Raw genomic sequence first — 18,484 nt, forward strand, 5'->3', positions numbered from 1 at the left:
ATCTTTGGATAGTAGTTTATGACTTATTAAAACTGACTTAACTGTTTTTGTAACATTAGAATTTGGTATTTCCTGTTTAAGAACTCAGGTGGTAGAATTAAAATGGCACAAAAGTTATGAATATGACCCTATGTTTGCATCAATAACATTAGGACATAATGTTACTTATATTGTTTCAGTAGCACTGTTCCTTGTGCTAAAATACAGAGCCCACTGAACTCATTGAATTTAATCAAAATGCCAGGTGCTTAATTTTTTATATTAAAGTTTAGATAAAATTGACTTGATTTGTTGATTCTATCAGTATAAAAAGACATTCAGAAACACATGCTTTTTATTAGTATTAGGACACTGAAAGATACAACTGTGTCCTATTTGAGTAATGAAGATCACCTGGTTGTCATGAGCATGATTAAATGTCTTCTCATATGAGAGAAATTACCCAGAGAATGAGATCAGCAATCTATCAATCTTCAACAATCATGACACTGGTCCATAAACCAAGAGACCACCCTTTGAGGGGCACTCCCCTTCCTGGAAAGAACACAGTTCACATAGAGGTTGAGGACTGCATCACATCCATATCCCCCACCTCCTTCATCATTGTCAGACTGCAGTGGATAAAGTATGAAAACTTCATAAAACAAATAACCCACCTGCTTCAGTTGACCGACTGTCGCTTTCCATCTGCATGAGAATTATATCATGGGTAAAATACTGCTAAGAGACAACCGTCTCTTTGTAAAAGTATCTGAGGTAGCAAAAGAGAAAATGGCCCTGTGTTACTCATTGATGACTGCTGTTATGCTTTTGACCAACTTGACAGAAGCAAGTGTGCACACGTCATCGTAAGCATCGTGCAAGTGGAGCAGAAGAAGAGTGCTAATGCTATATGTTAAGGGGACCTCCTTTATCATAAGATCACTGCTGGTACAATTTGAGAGCACCCTTACAGTTTAGCAATACTGTACACTGAGAAAGGCTTTCTGGCCAACGGTTTTTCTGTTCCTGTATGCCCAACCTGAAGTGGACAAGCAAGACCACACAATACTAGAATAACTAAAATAATAGAGACAAGAAAACAATCTCAAAGTCTTGCCATAGCCTTTTTCTTCTTCAGTGTTTCAAATATTTTATTACGCCCATTAGACTTGAGTGCTGTTTTTGTTGTCCATCAGTACTATATATCAGTACTATATATTAAAAATGAAGAATTAAACACAATACATTTATCCAAACATCATTTTCCTTTTGTCTCAGTATCAGAAACTATAAGTAGAGTGTATACTTGAGATGTGTTGATAGAAGAAGACCTTTGTTTCCTATTTTGCCATCAGCTATATCATCCTACAACTCACAGCTGAAGTTCAGCAGGTGTGAGCCTGGTCAGTACCTGGATGGGAGACCTCCTGGTATAACTAAGGTTGCTGCTGGAAGAAGTGTTAGTGGGGCCAGTAGGGTGCTCTCACCCTGCGGTCTGTGGGGTCCTAATGCCCCACTATAGTGTTGGGGACACTATACTGTAAAAAAGACACTATCCTATCTTTTGGATGAGATGTACAGCTGAGATCCTGATTCTCTTTGGTCATTAATCCAAGATTGTTTCTCAAAAAGACTAAAGGTGTTAACCCTGGTGTCCTGGCCAAATTTCCACTCAGCTTTTACCAATCACGGCCTCCTAATAATCTCCATGAACAGGCTTCATTACTCTGTTCTCCTCCTCTCTGGTAGCTAATGTGTGGTGAGTGTACTGGCGCAGTTTGGTTGCTGTTGCATCATTCAAGTGGATGCTGCACATTGGTAGTAGTGGAGCAGAGTCCTCTTTTCCTGTAAAGTGCTTTGAGTGGAGTTTAAAAGAGCTATATAAATGTAAGGATTATTTATTTTTAAATTTCAATTTTACAAACTCACACCTCAAATTGATTTCGCTGTGGTGCTTCAAATACATTGTGTCTCATTGTTAGTGCTATATTCTAGAATGTAAGACTTGCTAACTTGGCAGAGTTGTTGAATAGGTCATTCAGTCAGGAGGAGGAACAGGTACAACCTAAGAGACATGTAACAAGACTTCTCAGTTCTCTGTCAAGAAAAAAAAACAAACATGATTTAGCGCTACAAACTTGATGTTTTCTGGAAATCAGGTCATGACTTCTATCTTGAAAGTACATTTTCTTTAAATGGAAACATTTTAAATAATTTGTGATAAAGACACATGTTCCTAGTCCATTAGCTATCCATGTAAGGGTGTCATGCTTTTATATATTTTGTTGTTTTCAAGGCTGTCCTTTGAAGTGTGGCAGTTGACACCAGCATAAGCACATTCCTTTGTCTGCTACAACCCACTTCTGTTCTGTTTCATTGCATTGGAATGTGCAGGAATGCAGGCATTATTCGTACTGTGTTTAATTTACAGTCACAACTTTACTGCTTGCCCAAACTCCCCCAGTGGATGAAGGATAATGTAAAAAAGCAATACACAGAGGTCTGCATCCTATTGAATACAAAGTGACAGACTTTTTTTTCTCCTGACATTTGACATTTCCATTCTTCTGTTCAGTGATATGGTGGTGTGGGTATAAAACAAACCACTGTGAAAATCCAGAGACTTTTGTTGTTTGCTGTTATCTACTACGGAGGTGCCCCAAGATAGTAAGTAAGGCATTTCCTCAACAGAAACGCAGGCCTTTAATACAGACCTGGCCACCAGAGAAAAGAGGCCAATGGTAATGTAAATCCATACATGAAGTCATACTTACTATTCTCTTCATGGTACATATGTACAAACCTATGAAAAGCCCACAGTAGACAGGATGGCAGCTCATGGAAGTGACAGGTTTTGTTGTTTCCTTTTTTCCTGGTAGATATTTTCATGATACACATTCTTCCAGGTTTTTGACTGTCACTTTCTGACAGATGAAGTGAAATATGTCCACAACGGCTGTCCAATTCTGGACGAAGACCAAGTCATGCTTCGGCTTTACAGGTAAGTAAAATCATGGAGACAATTTAATTCTAATAACTTCATTTCATCTTGCCTCTGGCTCACAGGACTGTGACCTTAGTCCTGGAGACCTGCAATATCTTCTACATTTAATCTGAAGTTGAATACTGAATAATATTCTTTTTCTGAATCATTTAAGAATGATTAAATGATTTTTTTAAATGTGAATATCATATTTAATTTTTTTCCTCAGAAGGAAAATATACGGTTAAACTGGACAAACATTCAAACTTAGTGATTTCTACCAGGAAAATATATGACATTTCACTTGTGAAAATTAAATAAAATTGGAAGGCGAGTGAGTGACCTAAAAACTATTAAGCCCTGTCCGTGCTACAAATATAATTATCCATTGGCACTGTGTAGGTAACACCTCATAAAAGCAAATCTAGACTATGTGTATTCTCTCGAATAGGAGGATTAATCTTTATGTCATTGTATCTTGACTAGATACAATGTATTGTATTGACACAGTACATGCCAAAGAAGTAAAGTGTGTGTACACCATGTACAAAGAAAACATATAGTTGAAAGTCCATAGCAGGTTTCCTAAAGATTCAAAAGCTAATACTGGAAAAATAACAAGTACTGTAGTTTATGATATGTTCAAGCACAATAAGCCAAATTTAGAAATAGCCACAAGCTACAAATAACACTTTAAATCTTACAAAGTAAAGGAGATTAATGAGTCTACCTTCTGTTCAGATTTACAGAAACAGAGACACACACAGAGGTCTTCCTTCTCCGCGTAGAGCTGACTAGACCCGATTGCAACATCATCAAGCTAGGTCCAAAGTCCTTGGAGGTGCCTGAGTTTTACAGCCTGTCGGACACTCTCGACGGCAATGTGGTGTCCTTTCACTATGACCCTAGGCCAAACCTGGAGTGTACAGTGAGAGTGGCCACCCAGGAGACACATCTTCCTGCCCATGGGCAGCTGGTGATTGGGGAGCCTGAGCTTGTTGAGCCAAGAGGAGATGAGCCACACAGCTTTGTCCCAATTCGACAGAGAATAAGTATGGCTGGAGCTTTAGTGATTCTTTTTTTATATTTTTTTAAGGACGGTATAATCTGTGTGCAGAGGTGAAAATCCTGTTATAACCCTGTGTGACCCAGAAGAAACATCAAAGAGCCATTGTCTTAGATTATTGTTTGTTGCATTTAGATGGCAAGTGTTACAACCCTCTGGAAGAAATTCAATCAGCGATTATATTCTCATACACTTCTGTTATGAGATCTGTCTATGTCAGTGTTTAAACTGATTTACTGAAATCCCAGTATGTTACATTGTCAGTAAACTGTAAAGATGTCTGTTAATGCTGTATGCTCTTTGGGATTGTGTCTCTCCATAAAGTCTAAAATCATAAAATGGCCCAGAAGATTTATGGCCTAGAAGAATTTACTGTTATTGTATTATTTTACCCACAGTGAACAGGGCTGGGGCCAAGTGTAAAGATGAGATCTGCCGCAAAGGACTGAAACTGGTCCAGACCACCAAAGTGCCCTGTGATGACTTCCTGGTAACAGGCCTTAGATATCAGCACTTAGATCCACCCTCTCCTAATGTAGACTACATTGCTATCAGACTTGACCTCACTGACACCAGGAGCAAGAACATAATCCAGGTAGTAATCATAACCTTTAATATATATTCCAGGTAATAAACATATTTTTATGTTCTTTTCCCCCTCAAATCTGCAGAACAAAGCTCCATTATTTAAAAAGATGGATGTAGGAACGATGGAAGTATTTGTTGGGCAAAGTGTAATAATTTAGTAAACTTGAAATCAACTTAAAAGGATATGTGAAGGCAGATGATATTATCATTATTTTAGAGAATGAGTATTAACAAGGTAACATGGCAGGGAGGTGCTTTGTGCTCCTGCCTCACAGCTTCAAGGTTGGGTTTGTTTCTAGCCATTGCCATCTGTCTGTGTGGATTTGATATGTTCTTCCTCTTTCTCTCCCTGTGTTCATGCAAGATTTTTCCTCCCTCTGGTCACTGAATGGGCTTGATTGGCTGTTCAGAACTACCCCTTTCCCTCAGGCCTTGTAAATGACAGGTGTACCAGTTGGGGAGGGGGTTGCAGTAGCTGTCCACTCTCTGTCCCACCTTCACCTTCAGGGCTGAAACTGGGACTGAACAGGGAAGAACAGTGGGAGAACAGGGAAGAACAGTGAGAGAGTACAAAATGTCTAGTAGAAGGGGGGAGTGAAGACGGCAAAAGAAGCAAAGGGAGAGACGGAGGCAGGAGCAGTGAGATAGGAAGAGAGCCCGGTGTGAGCAGCACTAGAAATTCCAAGGCCAGAGAGCCTTTACAGGAGAGTGACCCTCTGACGTCAGAGGTGCGAATCATTAACAGAGAAGAGAGGAGCTTGTGTCAAGTGCGCAGGGTGAAAATCAAACAGGATAGTTCAAGCAGCAAGTTTACCAAGAGGAAAGCAGAGAGCTGGTTGTGCATAGCCAGCTCAAGAGCTTTAGGTACAAATGAAAGACGAAACAAGATGATGATTCTGAAAGGTTTAGGGCTTCAAGGCGGGCTTGTAAAATAGAAAACAACTTATATTTACATACTAAGAGTGAAAAACCTGAAATTGTATGTGTGAATACACTGTAATGCTGAGATCATTTAAAATCTGGTTGTGTGATTAGTCAGAACACGCCTGGATCCCAGTCCACATCAAGAACGCAGTTCCAAACCAGCCTCCTAAAGCCGCCTTCATGTCCATGTTCATCCTGGAAGTAGACCAGTTCATTCTCACGCCACTGAGCACTGCAACCTTGGATGCAGAAGATGGAGAGAGTCCTAAATCGCTACTGGTGTTCAATGTAACCAAGCCGCCTCCAGAAGGCTACATCACCCACCTGTCGGATCACACAAAGCCCATCTCCTCCTTCACCTGGGGGGACCTCAATGACGTGCTCATTGCTTATCAGCCGCCAAACACCAGTCACACTGAGCGCAGGAACTATGAGGTATCTTCTTAATATCATCATTATTGATTGTTCTTTCTTTAAACTTTTGGCAAATGCTGATAGACAAAATTTCAGCATCACTCAAAGTGTGAACATATTTCATCAATATGTTGGTGACACTCTCATGTTTCTCTCTAATATTGGTATATACTTGTTATTTTTTATACTAAGTACATTATCTATATCTAATAGAAATGTAATAAACTTACATTCCTTATTTAACAGGTGGAGTTTGAGGTCCATGATTTCTTCTTTGAGAAAAGCCCACCAATTACAGTTCATTTATCAATCAGGACTGCAGACACCAATGCTCCCAGGGTTTCTTGGAATATGGGTGAGTCTTAGTGTTCATTGACTATCGAACTAAACTTTGACGTGGACCGATTTTGGTAGCATTGTAGATCTTTGATGAAGGTACAACTTCTTACATTCTACCTTGAATTGAAAAGGCACACACCTTATGTTAAAATCGTAACTCAGTAGCAGAGTTAGATAGATAACTAAGTACATTTAATTCATTGGTGCTTTTTGAAAATGGATTAATGAACTCTTGCAATAGAGTAATATCTTTCTCTTTCCTAAATTGGTTTGGCTTTGGTTCAGTTACATTTGACGTCTTTTAGAATACAGATGAACAGCACCAGAGGTCTTCTTACAAAGTGATATCAGAACCAGATCTTTCTGAACTGACCAGCTTCTTTCCCTGGATTCTTCCAGGCCTCAGTCTTCTGGAAGGACAGTCTCGGCCCATAACTTGGGAGCAGCTCCAGATTGTTGACAATGATAACCTGGGAGCCGTGCGTCTCATCACGGTAGATGGGCTGCAGCATGGCAGACTTACTGTGAGAGGTACAGTAGCAGAAAGTCCAACCACTATGAGCTGCATAGGAAATTGAGTGACATTACGACCCAACAACCAGCACTAAGTTAACAACTTAACTGTGTTCTATAAATGTTAAGTTGTTTCTATGAGTATAGGCTCGTAGTTTCCCTATTAGCACTGAATCAGGAGATTAGAGGCTGCAAACAGGCATTTGTCTCACTATGCAACAGTGAAAACAACAGCTGTTATAGAACTATACAGCTTAAGTAGGAGCCACACCAATCTCTAAAATGATTATGTAAATAATAGCTGAAAATGGTATGACCTGTCCACAGTGACCACAGATAGATGACCATTTATTGATGATGACTTTGGCTTCATTCAAGAAATGGACGGAATTGTGAGGACAGTTGTACATAACATGACATGCCCTGTTTTAGTCTACACCATCTGCCCCAACTGGAAGAGATCCTCGGATCAATTAAATTGCATCCTCTCATTTACTTATGTTCTTATGAATGTTTGAAAGTGATGTACAGTCCAGATTCCAGATATGCAGATCTTTTTATATGTTATTTAGAGCACAGTGAAGACACATAAAGTTAAAAAAATCATGTTTAGATTTTTAAGTAATGTAACTGTAATTATTTTGATCAAATGAATCCCATCATTTCATCTAGGCTTCATAAAGGGACATTCTGACACCTATCTTTTTCACAAAGTAATCCACAAAATGGCTCTACTCTTTTTGTGCTAGTGTCAAATGGTTAAAAGACAGAAACCAGGATGTCTATAACAGAGTAATTTTACACCTTCTCTATAAATAATAATTTGGAGTTAATGTAAGCTACCACAGTTTATTTGTTATTGTGGTGAAGGAGAAATAAAATTATATACAGAGATGATGCTGTGTGAGTCTTTTTATCTCAATCTGCCCATTTACTGTACTACCAACATGGATCTTCATTAAGTGTTAAAAGAACTTACACAAGTGTTATGCAGGATTTTTAAATATTCTTTTATTAAAAGCACAGTCTCATGTTTATGTCAAATCACATCAATCTCAAAGCTCTACCTCCTTGTGTTTAACCCTGGGTGCAAATAAAAAGCACTATAGTTCAATATTTTGACAGAAAGGCAATTTAAATTAGCATAGATTACAATATAAATATCATAAATCTTGATGAGCTCATGGAATCGTGTCACTGCTTTGTGTTCAACTCACAGGGGGGAAAGGCTTCATGTTCAGCGTGAATGACATCAAGGCCGGTGTGGTTCGGTATCACCATGATGACAGCGACACCACCAAAGACTTTGTTGGCTTTCGAATATTTGATGGCCGCCACAGCACCCGCCACAAGTTCCCCATTAACATTCTCCCAAAGGATGACAGCCCCCCTTTCCTCATCACTAATGTGGTGTTGGAGCTGTGTGAGGGGCAGACGGCACTTATCCAAGGCTCCACACTGCAGGCCTCCGACCTAGACTCCAGTGACGACTACATCCTCTACAACATTACACGCCTCCCACAGGCTGGGGAAGTCACCAAGATACCAGGGCCTGGACTTACAGGTGAGGCTCTCTGCTGAGGAATCTAAGGACTCGACACTGTAAATATCGTGCATTTGGGGCAAAGAGTATCATGGTCTGAAAGAAATCCTGTCCAAGTCCCACAAATAGACACTTCTCTGACTTAAACCATAATTGACTACATTACTTCAGAACTGAAGGGCTTCATAATTTCTACAGAGTCAATTCACTGGCTAAAGGCTGTTTGCCATTTGTTTTATTTTTTTCTGGATCACAGAAGGGTAAAATTCCATCATTAGAATTTTATATTAACTGACCCAGGCAGTTCTGGCAGATTGCTTTTCCCACAGACAGCACCAAATCTCGGCCTCAGCCATTGAGGCCTTCATTTTGTGAATACTGCCAGAAAGGTAATGTGATTTTTTCTTTTCCTCTCAGGGTATCCTGTCAGTCGCTTCCTCCAAAGAGACTTATTCAATTCAGTTGTTTATTACCGCCACCTTGGCAATGAGGTCTTTGAGGACTCCTTTGAAGTTGTTCTCTCGGACAGCCATGACCCACCCAATCTCTCTGAGCCTCAGGTTTGTCATGATTTGTGCAGTTTAGAATACTTCCCATATGTCATTTGCCATGTTTTCATTTTATTTGGTGAAGAAACAAGGAAACATAACATCATTTTCCTTCTTTTTCAATGCAAGATAGCTTATTATTTGCAAGTCCCCAAATATTATAATTATATTGGAAAATGGCAATCTGATAAGGTTTCAAAAATGAGTTTCTCTTTAACTTATGGTGTAAAACTTTTTACTGCAGGTTGTAGTAGTGCACATAACCCCTGTCCATGACCAACTGCCAAAAGAAGTGCCTGGGGTTACTCGGCATCTGGTTGTCAAGGAGACAGAGGTAATTCACCTGACTAAGAAGCAGCTTCACTTCATAGATCCTGAGTCACCTGAGCAGGAACTGGCCTACACCATAACCACACCTCCCTTCTACACCAGCATTTATGGGTGAGTCTTGAAATCAGATCTCAGATCACATAAGGTTTAATAGGCGATATTTTGACTGTATTGGCAAGGTCTTTAATTTCTCTCTTTTCAAGTTTCTGGTTGACTTTATGTTTAAATCAGAATTAACCACAGTAATAGGAAATGTAACTGAGCCGTCCTATTCTTCAAGTAACAGAAATACAGCTTTCCAAAACGTTTCATAGGTTAAAAGGAGTCAGGACTAATTATTAAATGTACAGTAGCCTTCAAAATATGATGCTTGAATAGTTACATTCTACTATGTGTACACCTTGTGGTAAGATAAGTCTTGTCCATTTAATTTTTAATCCTGGGCTGAAGCCTACTGTCCTACATCTCTTTGGTGAGTCTGCTCTTCTAATTCTTGTTGGTTTGGCTACTTCATCAGCTGGAGTGTTTAAACCTTTGCTGTAACTGACAGATCTATGCTATGCTTTTTACTCTACTTTGTTGAACAGGAGACCTGACGCTGGGAAGTTATTCCTGGTTGACAGCATTCCAAAATTCACTAAAGATCCCAGCGCTCCAGTGCTGAGGTCATTCACACAGGTCTGAATTCTCTTTTTGAGCATTTTTTTCAGGTATTTGTTCAGGATGTCACAGCAGCATTGGGGATTTCTTCTATGTTATATCTGCAGATTTAAATTAGGAAAAAACAAGCAAAATAGTACAACAACAAACCACCCAGAAAGTTCAGTTTCATGTCTGTAAATTCCTCCAGCTTGTTGCACACTTTAATACAACATGTTTATATTCACATATTTCCAGGTGCTCCCAGAGCTTTTTACAAAGGTACAGTATATAATGATATGCAGATAAGGGGGAAGACAGATAAGACTTTATAATTAACAAAAGCATTGTTTAGATGTTCACAAACTGTTATTCTAAAGTACAAAATAAACATTCTTTAAAATGGTGATGTACTGGGAGTTCTAGGTTATAACCACAGTAACATTAGCAAGCAAAGTGATTTAAACATTTGATCAAGGAGAAACATGTAATAAGATGCAGAAACTGTCCTTTATTTTTATGGACAGGAAACTCTTTTGTTTTTTAACACAGAGGTTGGTTTGTTACAGTGTGGTTTGGGATGTGGTTTCTTAATTATCCACTACAACGACAGAAAGTCTGGAACCTCAGTGAATGACTACACTTACATTTTTCTTGTTATTGCATTATTCTGTTTCCCAACAGGCTTTTTGTTTGTTTTTTTTCTTTTCAGCATGCTGTCAACTACATGAAAGTTGCCTATATGCCTCCGATCACAGATATTGGACCCACCTTACAACACATACAGTTCATCTTCTCTGTCACGAACCAACAGGGTGGCACCGTCGTTGGCATCTGTTTCAACATCACAGTGTTGCCTGTGGATAACCAGGCTCCTGAGGTATTACAGACATGAGACTCAAGCAATCATCCTGAGAGAACTCCAAGAGAAATGAGACTCAGCTCATTAGATACTAGAATTAGCATCGGCTTTGATGTAAGGACAGTTGTACTCAACATAACATGCCCTGTTTTTAGTCTGCCCCATTGTGCTTCATTGTGCAGCACTTGGATAATTAATAATTATTAATAATTGCTTACACTTATATTGTGCTTTTCTGGACACTCCACTCAAAGCGCTTTACAGGTAATGGGCACTCCCCTCCACCAGCACCACCACCAATGTGCAGCATCCACCATAACATCAGCCTTTGGAAACCATACCAATAAAATTCAATATTCCAATAATCCATTAGTAAAAGAATAATCTAGATGCTGTAAAAGAATGACTTTAAATAAAGACTCAAATCAGAGTAACAGAAAATACTTTTTTTACTTTCTAAACGGGGCTTAATTTTCTTTTGAGGAAATTTAGACTTCAAAGCCGTGATACTACGAAATCCTGTATCCATAAAATGTTGAGTGTCTGAGCAATTATAAAAGCTAGCTGCTATGAAAATAGGAATTGCAAGATTTGTATGTATTTTCAAAGGAAAGTGGGAGCCTAATGAGACTGTGGAAGGGAGGGCCGGTCTTTTCACTACTGTATTTGTGGATTGTGTTTACAGGTGTTTGCAAAGCAGTTGACAGTAGAGGAGGGAGGGCAGTGTCAGATAACTGCTAACCACCTGCTGATAACAGACCAGGATTCCACAGAGAACAGACTGAAGGTGGAAGTCAAGAGAGTGCCCCAGCATGGCCTGATTGAGCTGGATGGATTCCCCATGAAAGAGGGACAAACCTTCACAATGCAGGACCTAAGAAGCCAAAAAGTTAGGTCAGATATATGTCATGAATTCCATTATACCAATTCTTGTAATGCTAATTTTTTTTCTAGAATTTTTATATTTATTAATTATTTCCCTTTGATGTGAACTTCTTTGCAAATCTGATATGCTTTTCACTTACTTTGTACAAAATTAACAGTGAAGAGAGATATGAAGCCAAAAACAAATCAATTTTGAAATGCAGTCTCTGCTGTGGGACAGTCTGGCACAACAAAGAACTGACTTTATAGAAATAAATTCAGTGGGAACATTAGGGCTGATTGTACAAACCCAGAATGGAATTTAGTCATGATTGACAGCCTTTGTCAGAGCGCCACCTACTGGTCGATCAACACCACTTGCTGCAGCAAACCTAGGTTTTAATGGCAGTGTCACACCCTGGTGCTGACCTGGCCAAGTCTTGTATAACTTCTGAGATCAAGCTACAAGACAGTAACACTGCTACAACAAATAATATTGTAAAGAAAGGCCCAGTACAATTTTGGAACGATAATATTACATGTGTGAAGTGTGTTTTGGTCCCACAGATATCGCCACGACAGTTCTGAAACAACGCAAGACGCAATTTTCTTCATCGCTACGGATGGCATTAATTCAGCAGACTTTGCTGTGCAAGTTAAGGTGAGCTCAAGCTGTTTTTATTGTCCTCGAAGATTTATATCAATTATACTGATTACCACTCACGCACCATATCTCTGTCACTTATATCAGGGTCATCAGAGAACAGTCACAAACATATTTTCCATGCTTGAGTCTTTCAATTACATTTGGCAACCCTGATAACCTATCATGCCTTCCCATCTCAAAACAAAATAATAAAAAAGAAAGTATGTATGTCTTTCTCTGTTCAAATAAAATGTTTTTATGTGTGTAGGTGATCCCAGTCAATGATGAAACCCCAGTATTAATGCCAGGTCTAATTCCTGTGTTGGACTGTGCAGAGGGAGAGGAAGTGGTCATCACTGCTGAATACATCTTTGCCACAGACAGTGATAGTGATGACAGCAAACTCAGCTACATGATCGCACGTCAGCCACACCATGGAGTTTTGCGTAAAAATGGGAATATTGTGGATCGGTTTGTACAGGAAGACATAGTTGCGGGGATCATCACATACAAACATACAGGTAATAGCAAACACACAGGGTCTGAGGGTCTGGGGAAAAATCTTTGCTTTTGTAATGTTTGATGTGTCAAGATCTGGTGGATTTGCACCAAACTATTTATCTAGTAGAATAACTCAAATTTAAGACCAAAATCAAATCCAGGCTTGCCATGCATTAACCACACTTGGAACTGGTCGTCTGCATATCTAAGCTATAAGGGCTGTGTCACACCTCTGACCACTACACTCTGGTTTGGAAACAGTTGAAGCAATATAGTTAAGACAATTGAACAAAACACAAAGTCAAAAGCTTATCTATTCAAATTAAAATCTGAATTTTGCTTCTTATCACACAAAATGTCTCCACCCAGGAGAACAAGGAGGTTTGAAGTTCAAATCTAGAACTAATTACCATGTTAATCACTTGAGAAAGTAGAGAAAATTATGTACTGTACATAAAGCTTTTTATTTAACACAATCCAAAATATGGCATTCCACAGCACAACAAATGACCATAATCATCAATACTGGAGAGCTGTTGCCCATTAAAGTGCTGTAGTTATCCTTGACTGACTGTTATCATTTTATGTGTTACTTTGTGAAAGAGAGCAGTAAACAGATGTTATTTTGTTCTAGGAGGGGAGATTGGATTGAACCCACAGTCAGATACCATTTCATTTGTTGTCTCGGATGGAGAAGCAGGAATCAGTCAGGGCTGCTGTTTTGAGGGGCCCTTAGCAGTCATACTTGCAACTCGGCTTCATGATGCGTTTCCTGTCTATGACCTCAACATAACTGTATTTCCTGTCGATAACCAACCTCCCATTATCATCACAGGTAATTTCACTCTTTTTTTTATAACATAGGAAAATACTTTTTGTTTTCCTGTGTGTCTTGTCCTGTTTGAAAATCTCATGTCCGTGTGATTGAAGAAGTGGTACTACTGTATATGCTAGCACTGAAATGTGCATTGAATTGACCAGTGCCTGCTACACACAGGAAATGGTTTAGTGCCTAATTATTGTTGAGCCACTTTGATTTAAAGGTTGCACAGTACCACAGACTGCTTTTTCTTTTTTCTTCTTCAAAAAGGAGAGATGTTTATTGTTGATGAAGGAGGATCAGCCCCCATTACTGTCAACAGCCTGAGTGCCAGAGATGCAGACAGTCCTCTGGAGCAGTTAGAGTTTATCCTGGTTTCCCCTCCACAGTTTGGCTACATTGAGAACACCCTCCCAAGTCCCGGCTTTGAGAAAAGCAATATGGGCATCAGCATCAGTAAGTCTATAAAAACAACAACATTCACATATGCTACTAACATTAATTGTGGTTATTATGTTTTGCTATTATTTTATTGTGTGATATTACACATTTCATATTCCGGGTTGACTTTGGAATTTATTGTTCACTTTCATTATGGTTTAAAAAGAAATGATAATAATAATCTATCCTGTTCTTCGTAAGCTGGTATGGGAAAGGATATGGGAAGATGGTAGCATCAACGATTTAAACTGTTAAATTCAAAGTGTTACTTCTTGGCAAACTTGATTCCTTTGGTTAATTCTTGGTTAGTTTACAGGTTCATTTTCAGTGTTTTAATACTTAATCACAGTCATAATTTGGTTTTCATTAAAAATGTTTCAATATCCAGTTTGACTGTGGACTAAATAATCATTCCATAACCTTTGTAAACTAAGAAGCATTAAACCATTTGAACTTATGTTGCATTGTAATTCTTCTCAGTATATACAATTATATGTGATTTTCAAACAAGGTATTTAATTAGTAGTACATTTTCCATAACTGTTTTAATTTTTTTAACCCCTCTTTAACCAGTTTCACTGGTTTTGCTGTTGAACTTAACTACTTCCTGTGTATCTGTTTGAAGTCTGAAGTGCTTACCAGTGACAGGTATGCACATGACCTGTTGTTAAGATGGCTAACCCGACACGTTTTCTCTGCTAGGTTCTTTTGCTTTGAGCCATGTGAAGAATCTTCACATAAACTATGTGCAATCTCGTCACCAGAGGATTGAGCCCACCACAGATCAGTTCATGCTGTACGTGACTGATGGCAAGCACCGTTCTGTTGAAACCCCTTTCTACGTAATTATAAACCCCACTAATGATGAAGCCCCTGATTTCTTGGCAAGAAATATTACTGTAAGTCAGAAGAAAATCTTCAACACCAAGCTGTCATTTCGTTAATGGTTTATGGAAAACATTTGAGAATATTGGTGCCTAGACTGGTCCTTTACCTTTGCCTTCTTATTACTAAACTGTGCACAAACCTTGCTCTCAAGATGAAACTCCAATCTTGCAGGTTTTTGTAAAGCCCCTGTGTTCTTCCTGGCATCTTTTTAAGGAACATATCCCATTGTCATGATATAGAATGATGATGGTATTTTGCAAGAATTTAAATATGCTTTCTTACATCTAAAACCTCTAAATTTTAGAATTCACGCTCTTAAAGAGTTTTACAATTCATTAGCAGCTCAGCACATTTTAATGTCCAAGGTATGTTCCATGACTTGCTTTTTCCAAATAACACAATGGAAAAAATAATTCTCTGAAATATTCTGAAACAGGGTGACTTTTTTCATATCTGAAAAACTCTAAAAATCTACTCAGGACGAAGCCCTGTGTTTTACAGTCACATTTATATTTAGAGGTATGCATAACTCACACATAGGTGAAAATCGTGTCCATTAGTGTGTCACAAATCCAGCACTTTAGTGTTAATCTTGACTCACTTTCATCCTCCTTCTTTCAAGGTGCAAGAGGGAAAGATGAAAGAGCTGGATCCTTCCATAATCAATGTAGTAGACTTTGATGTTCCCCGGAATGAGCTGGTTTTCACCATTGTTCAGCCGCCACGACACGGATTGATCATGAATGGAATCTATGGAAATGACATCACACGCTACAAAAGGCTCACTGCAGACCAGCAGAGAACAGAGCTCTCCGTGTATGACTTCACCATGGAAGACCTGGAACACGGTCTGTTGTCCCAACCCAATCCTGGGCATACAGTGCCTTGCACAAGAATCCAAGCCCTTGCATGGTTTTCACAGTGTGTTGCTTTAAAGTCACGACCCTTTCAAGGAGCAATTAAGATGTGTTATATATACATAGCGTCCTCCACACACTCAAAGCAAAAAACAAAAAGAAGGAAAGAAATACAGTAGATAAAAGAAAGAAAATTTCAGAACTGATTGCTGAAACGACAATTTACTTAAATTAATAGTTTAAATATTTTTATGATTGAAAGGTGTAGAGGAATACATTTGTTTAGCATTAATGAGATGTTTGATAAGGAGGTGTTTTGTTGTTCTTTGAAGTCTCTTTCTCCTGAAAATCTGGGATCTCCTTTCGCCCTAATGAATAGGAAAGCTACAAAGCAGTATCAAATGCCTCAAAATATCCTGAAAAGCCAAACAAACAGTGTCACATCAAATGAATTGAGACCACAGGATAAAGGAGAAAAAATGTTATGTGTTTCAGTATGCTTATATATTAGACTTGAAAAAACAGGCAGTTTGTTATTAGAAAGAGTGTGGAAATTCTCTTATAATCTGTTGCTGTTTACCCTTTAGGAATGAGTTTGATGTACATGCATGATGACTCTGAGAGTGTGTCTGATGGTTTTGCCATTCAGCTGACAGATGGTAAACATAAGATCCAACAATATGTAGCAGTCACAATTATTCCTACCAATGATGAGAAGCCTCAAGTCATTAGGTAAGGTTATATAGCATGACAACTACTCCAAATCATAACGCAACAAATGTAATTCTTGGTGTTCCTACATGAAGGAGAATAACACTTGATGAACCACATTTTACAGAGGAACCCCGAAAAACACCTGCACTCTAAAATTCATAAATTGTACAGTGTGCTAGCATTTTACTGCTTGCCATTCTTACATTTTTATCGTCATATACGGTAATAAGAAAATTAGCTATTTTTTGTTTTGGAAATTTCTATGGGGGTTCAGGTATGAATATGAGGGTTTTTAATGCATTTTTTTTTCATTTGCAGGAATAATGGTTTGGAAGTAGAAATGGGAGAAGCCAAGATTATCTCCAGTGCAGTTCTGCTTGCACAGGACAATGACACACCTGGACATCAGATCCACTATGTGTTTGAAAGTCTACCCAAACAGGGATTACTCCATCTTAAGGTCAGTAAGTGGCCTACGTTTGTGAGAACAGACATAGAACATTTAACCATCTAAAGACAGGTATTAAGTAAAAAGGCTATTATATTAACTGGTCACACAGAAATATCACTGCTTTCATCTCACTTTCAGCCCTTGTTTACATTACCTGTATCTACCTTTGCGTCTTTCCATTCTGGAAGTTAGTTTGATTGATTATATATACAGTAGGAATGTGTCTGTGTCAGATGGAATGTTGTGAAGTGGCCCAAAAGTATGGATAATACAAATGTGTATATTGTTGCTCTTGTACTCTTACTGTTGTGCTTTCCAATGTGGTGATTCTTATGCTCCTAACTGTTCTCTCTGTGGTGCTCTCAGATAGGCTTGGACTGGGTGTCTGTCTCAGCAGGGATGAACTGCACTCAGGACGATATAGACATGAACCTTCTCAGGTATTTGCACACAGGATCAATGGGCTCCCATAGCCAGGACTTCTTCATCTTCTACCTGTTTGATGGAAGAAACAGGTCTCCACCTCAGAACTTTTATATCTCCATAAAGGATATGGAGAAGGGTGAGTGCTCAAAACATAAGGCCTGTTTGACTTATATTGTCAAGAAACATCTATGCTTGACCAATGTTAAAACTGCAAGTTACTATACAATAGATTCAGAGATGCTTCTAGGGGGATGTAGACATGTAGAATATTTTAAAGTAGATTTCTCTCTATAGTAATATTACCAGTCATAGTTTAGTATTCATGTAAAATGATTACTCTGCCATAATGAAGCCATTTTAATCCTGATCTTTTTCTCATAATAAAGTACACGAAAAACAGACTGATACCCATATTATGTAGCCCCGGTCAGTTACATATTAATCAGCTTCTGGTCTTGATAAAGACGTCAAGTTTGTAAGACGACTCATTCAGAACATTGGACTTCCTGAGGGTGAAGGAATACATGTTAACCCTTAGGAAACACCCTCAGCTTCAATGAGGAACATTTAAAAGGTTTTGTTTCACTTTTTCCCTCCACTGAAACTCTTCCTTTCCTTTTTTTTCTCACCACGGTCCTAGGAGACATTGCCATATTCATCAAACCCCTTAGGACATCCAGGGGAGAGCGGGTAGTGTTGACAACTGACAATCTGCTGGCAGTCGATGGCACAGACAAACCAGAAGAGCTTCTCTATGTTGTCACCTCCCCGCCCACCAGCGGACAGTTTGAGTACATCAGATACCCAGGGATAGCCATCACCACTTTCAGCCAGATGGATGTGGCAGCACATTTGGTGTGCTATGTGCACGACAACAGAGCTACTTCACCCCGAGAGGCTTTTCGGTATGAGGGATGGGTAACTTTGGATAACTGATTCCAGTAAAACACAAGAGAAACGAACTCATGAAAGATGACTAAGTTGTTTTTTACCCATTTTTACCTTAGATTAAGGAACCCCATGTATAGGACATTTAGCACTGGCACTTTGGTGATTATTGTTACATGTACAGATGATGGCTTGGGGATCAATTCAGAACTGTTTTACTATGGGTGAGCAACAAATGAGGAAAGCAAAAGATATTA

The 18,484-nt window shown here is 38.8% G+C and overlaps 1 protein-coding gene across 5 annotated transcripts in view; it reads left to right on the forward strand.

Moving 5' to 3' along the window:
• The window catches only part of frem1a (Fras1 related extracellular matrix 1a), a 59,883-nt gene that overhangs the window by 25,619 nt on the left and 15,780 nt on the right, over nucleotides 1–18,484 (forward strand). For 4 of the 5 annotated variants that reach the window (XM_088631168.1, XM_088631180.1, XM_088631177.1 and 1 more), the window contains 22 exons: nucleotides 2,889–2,983; nucleotides 3,707–4,017; nucleotides 4,430–4,626; nucleotides 5,655–5,978; nucleotides 6,204–6,312; nucleotides 6,696–6,827; nucleotides 8,029–8,373; nucleotides 8,770–8,912; nucleotides 9,145–9,341; nucleotides 9,818–9,908; nucleotides 10,582–10,749; nucleotides 11,417–11,625; nucleotides 12,163–12,256; nucleotides 12,510–12,762; nucleotides 13,377–13,577; nucleotides 13,833–14,018; nucleotides 14,706–14,902; nucleotides 15,514–15,739; nucleotides 16,336–16,480; nucleotides 16,781–16,922; nucleotides 17,280–17,475; nucleotides 17,980–18,244. In XM_088631168.1, coding sequence (XP_088487294.1) covers nucleotides 2,889–2,983; nucleotides 3,707–4,017; nucleotides 4,430–4,626; nucleotides 5,655–5,978; nucleotides 6,204–6,312; nucleotides 6,696–6,827; nucleotides 8,029–8,373; nucleotides 8,770–8,912; nucleotides 9,145–9,341; nucleotides 9,818–9,908; nucleotides 10,582–10,749; nucleotides 11,417–11,625; nucleotides 12,163–12,256; nucleotides 12,510–12,762; nucleotides 13,377–13,577; nucleotides 13,833–14,018; nucleotides 14,706–14,902; nucleotides 15,514–15,739; nucleotides 16,336–16,480; nucleotides 16,781–16,922; nucleotides 17,280–17,475; nucleotides 17,980–18,244 — 4,226 coding nt within the window. Of the gene's footprint in view, nucleotides 1–2,861; nucleotides 2,984–3,706; nucleotides 4,018–4,429; nucleotides 4,627–5,654; nucleotides 5,979–6,203; nucleotides 6,313–6,695; nucleotides 6,828–8,028; nucleotides 8,374–8,769; nucleotides 8,913–9,144; nucleotides 9,342–9,817; nucleotides 9,909–10,581; nucleotides 10,750–11,416; nucleotides 11,626–12,162; nucleotides 12,257–12,509; nucleotides 12,763–13,376; nucleotides 13,578–13,832; nucleotides 14,019–14,705; nucleotides 14,903–15,513; nucleotides 15,740–16,335; nucleotides 16,481–16,780; nucleotides 16,923–17,279; nucleotides 17,476–17,979; nucleotides 18,245–18,484 lie in introns of all 5 variants that reach the window. The other variant, XM_088631184.1, reaches the window with a different exon arrangement.

The sequence above is a fragment of the Lepisosteus platostomus genome, chromosome 1 (genome assembly GCF_059453375.1).
Source record: "Lepisosteus platostomus isolate fLepPlt1 chromosome 1, fLepPlt1.hap1, whole genome shotgun sequence".
NCBI lineage: Eukaryota > Metazoa > Chordata > Actinopteri > Semionotiformes > Lepisosteidae > Lepisosteus > Lepisosteus platostomus.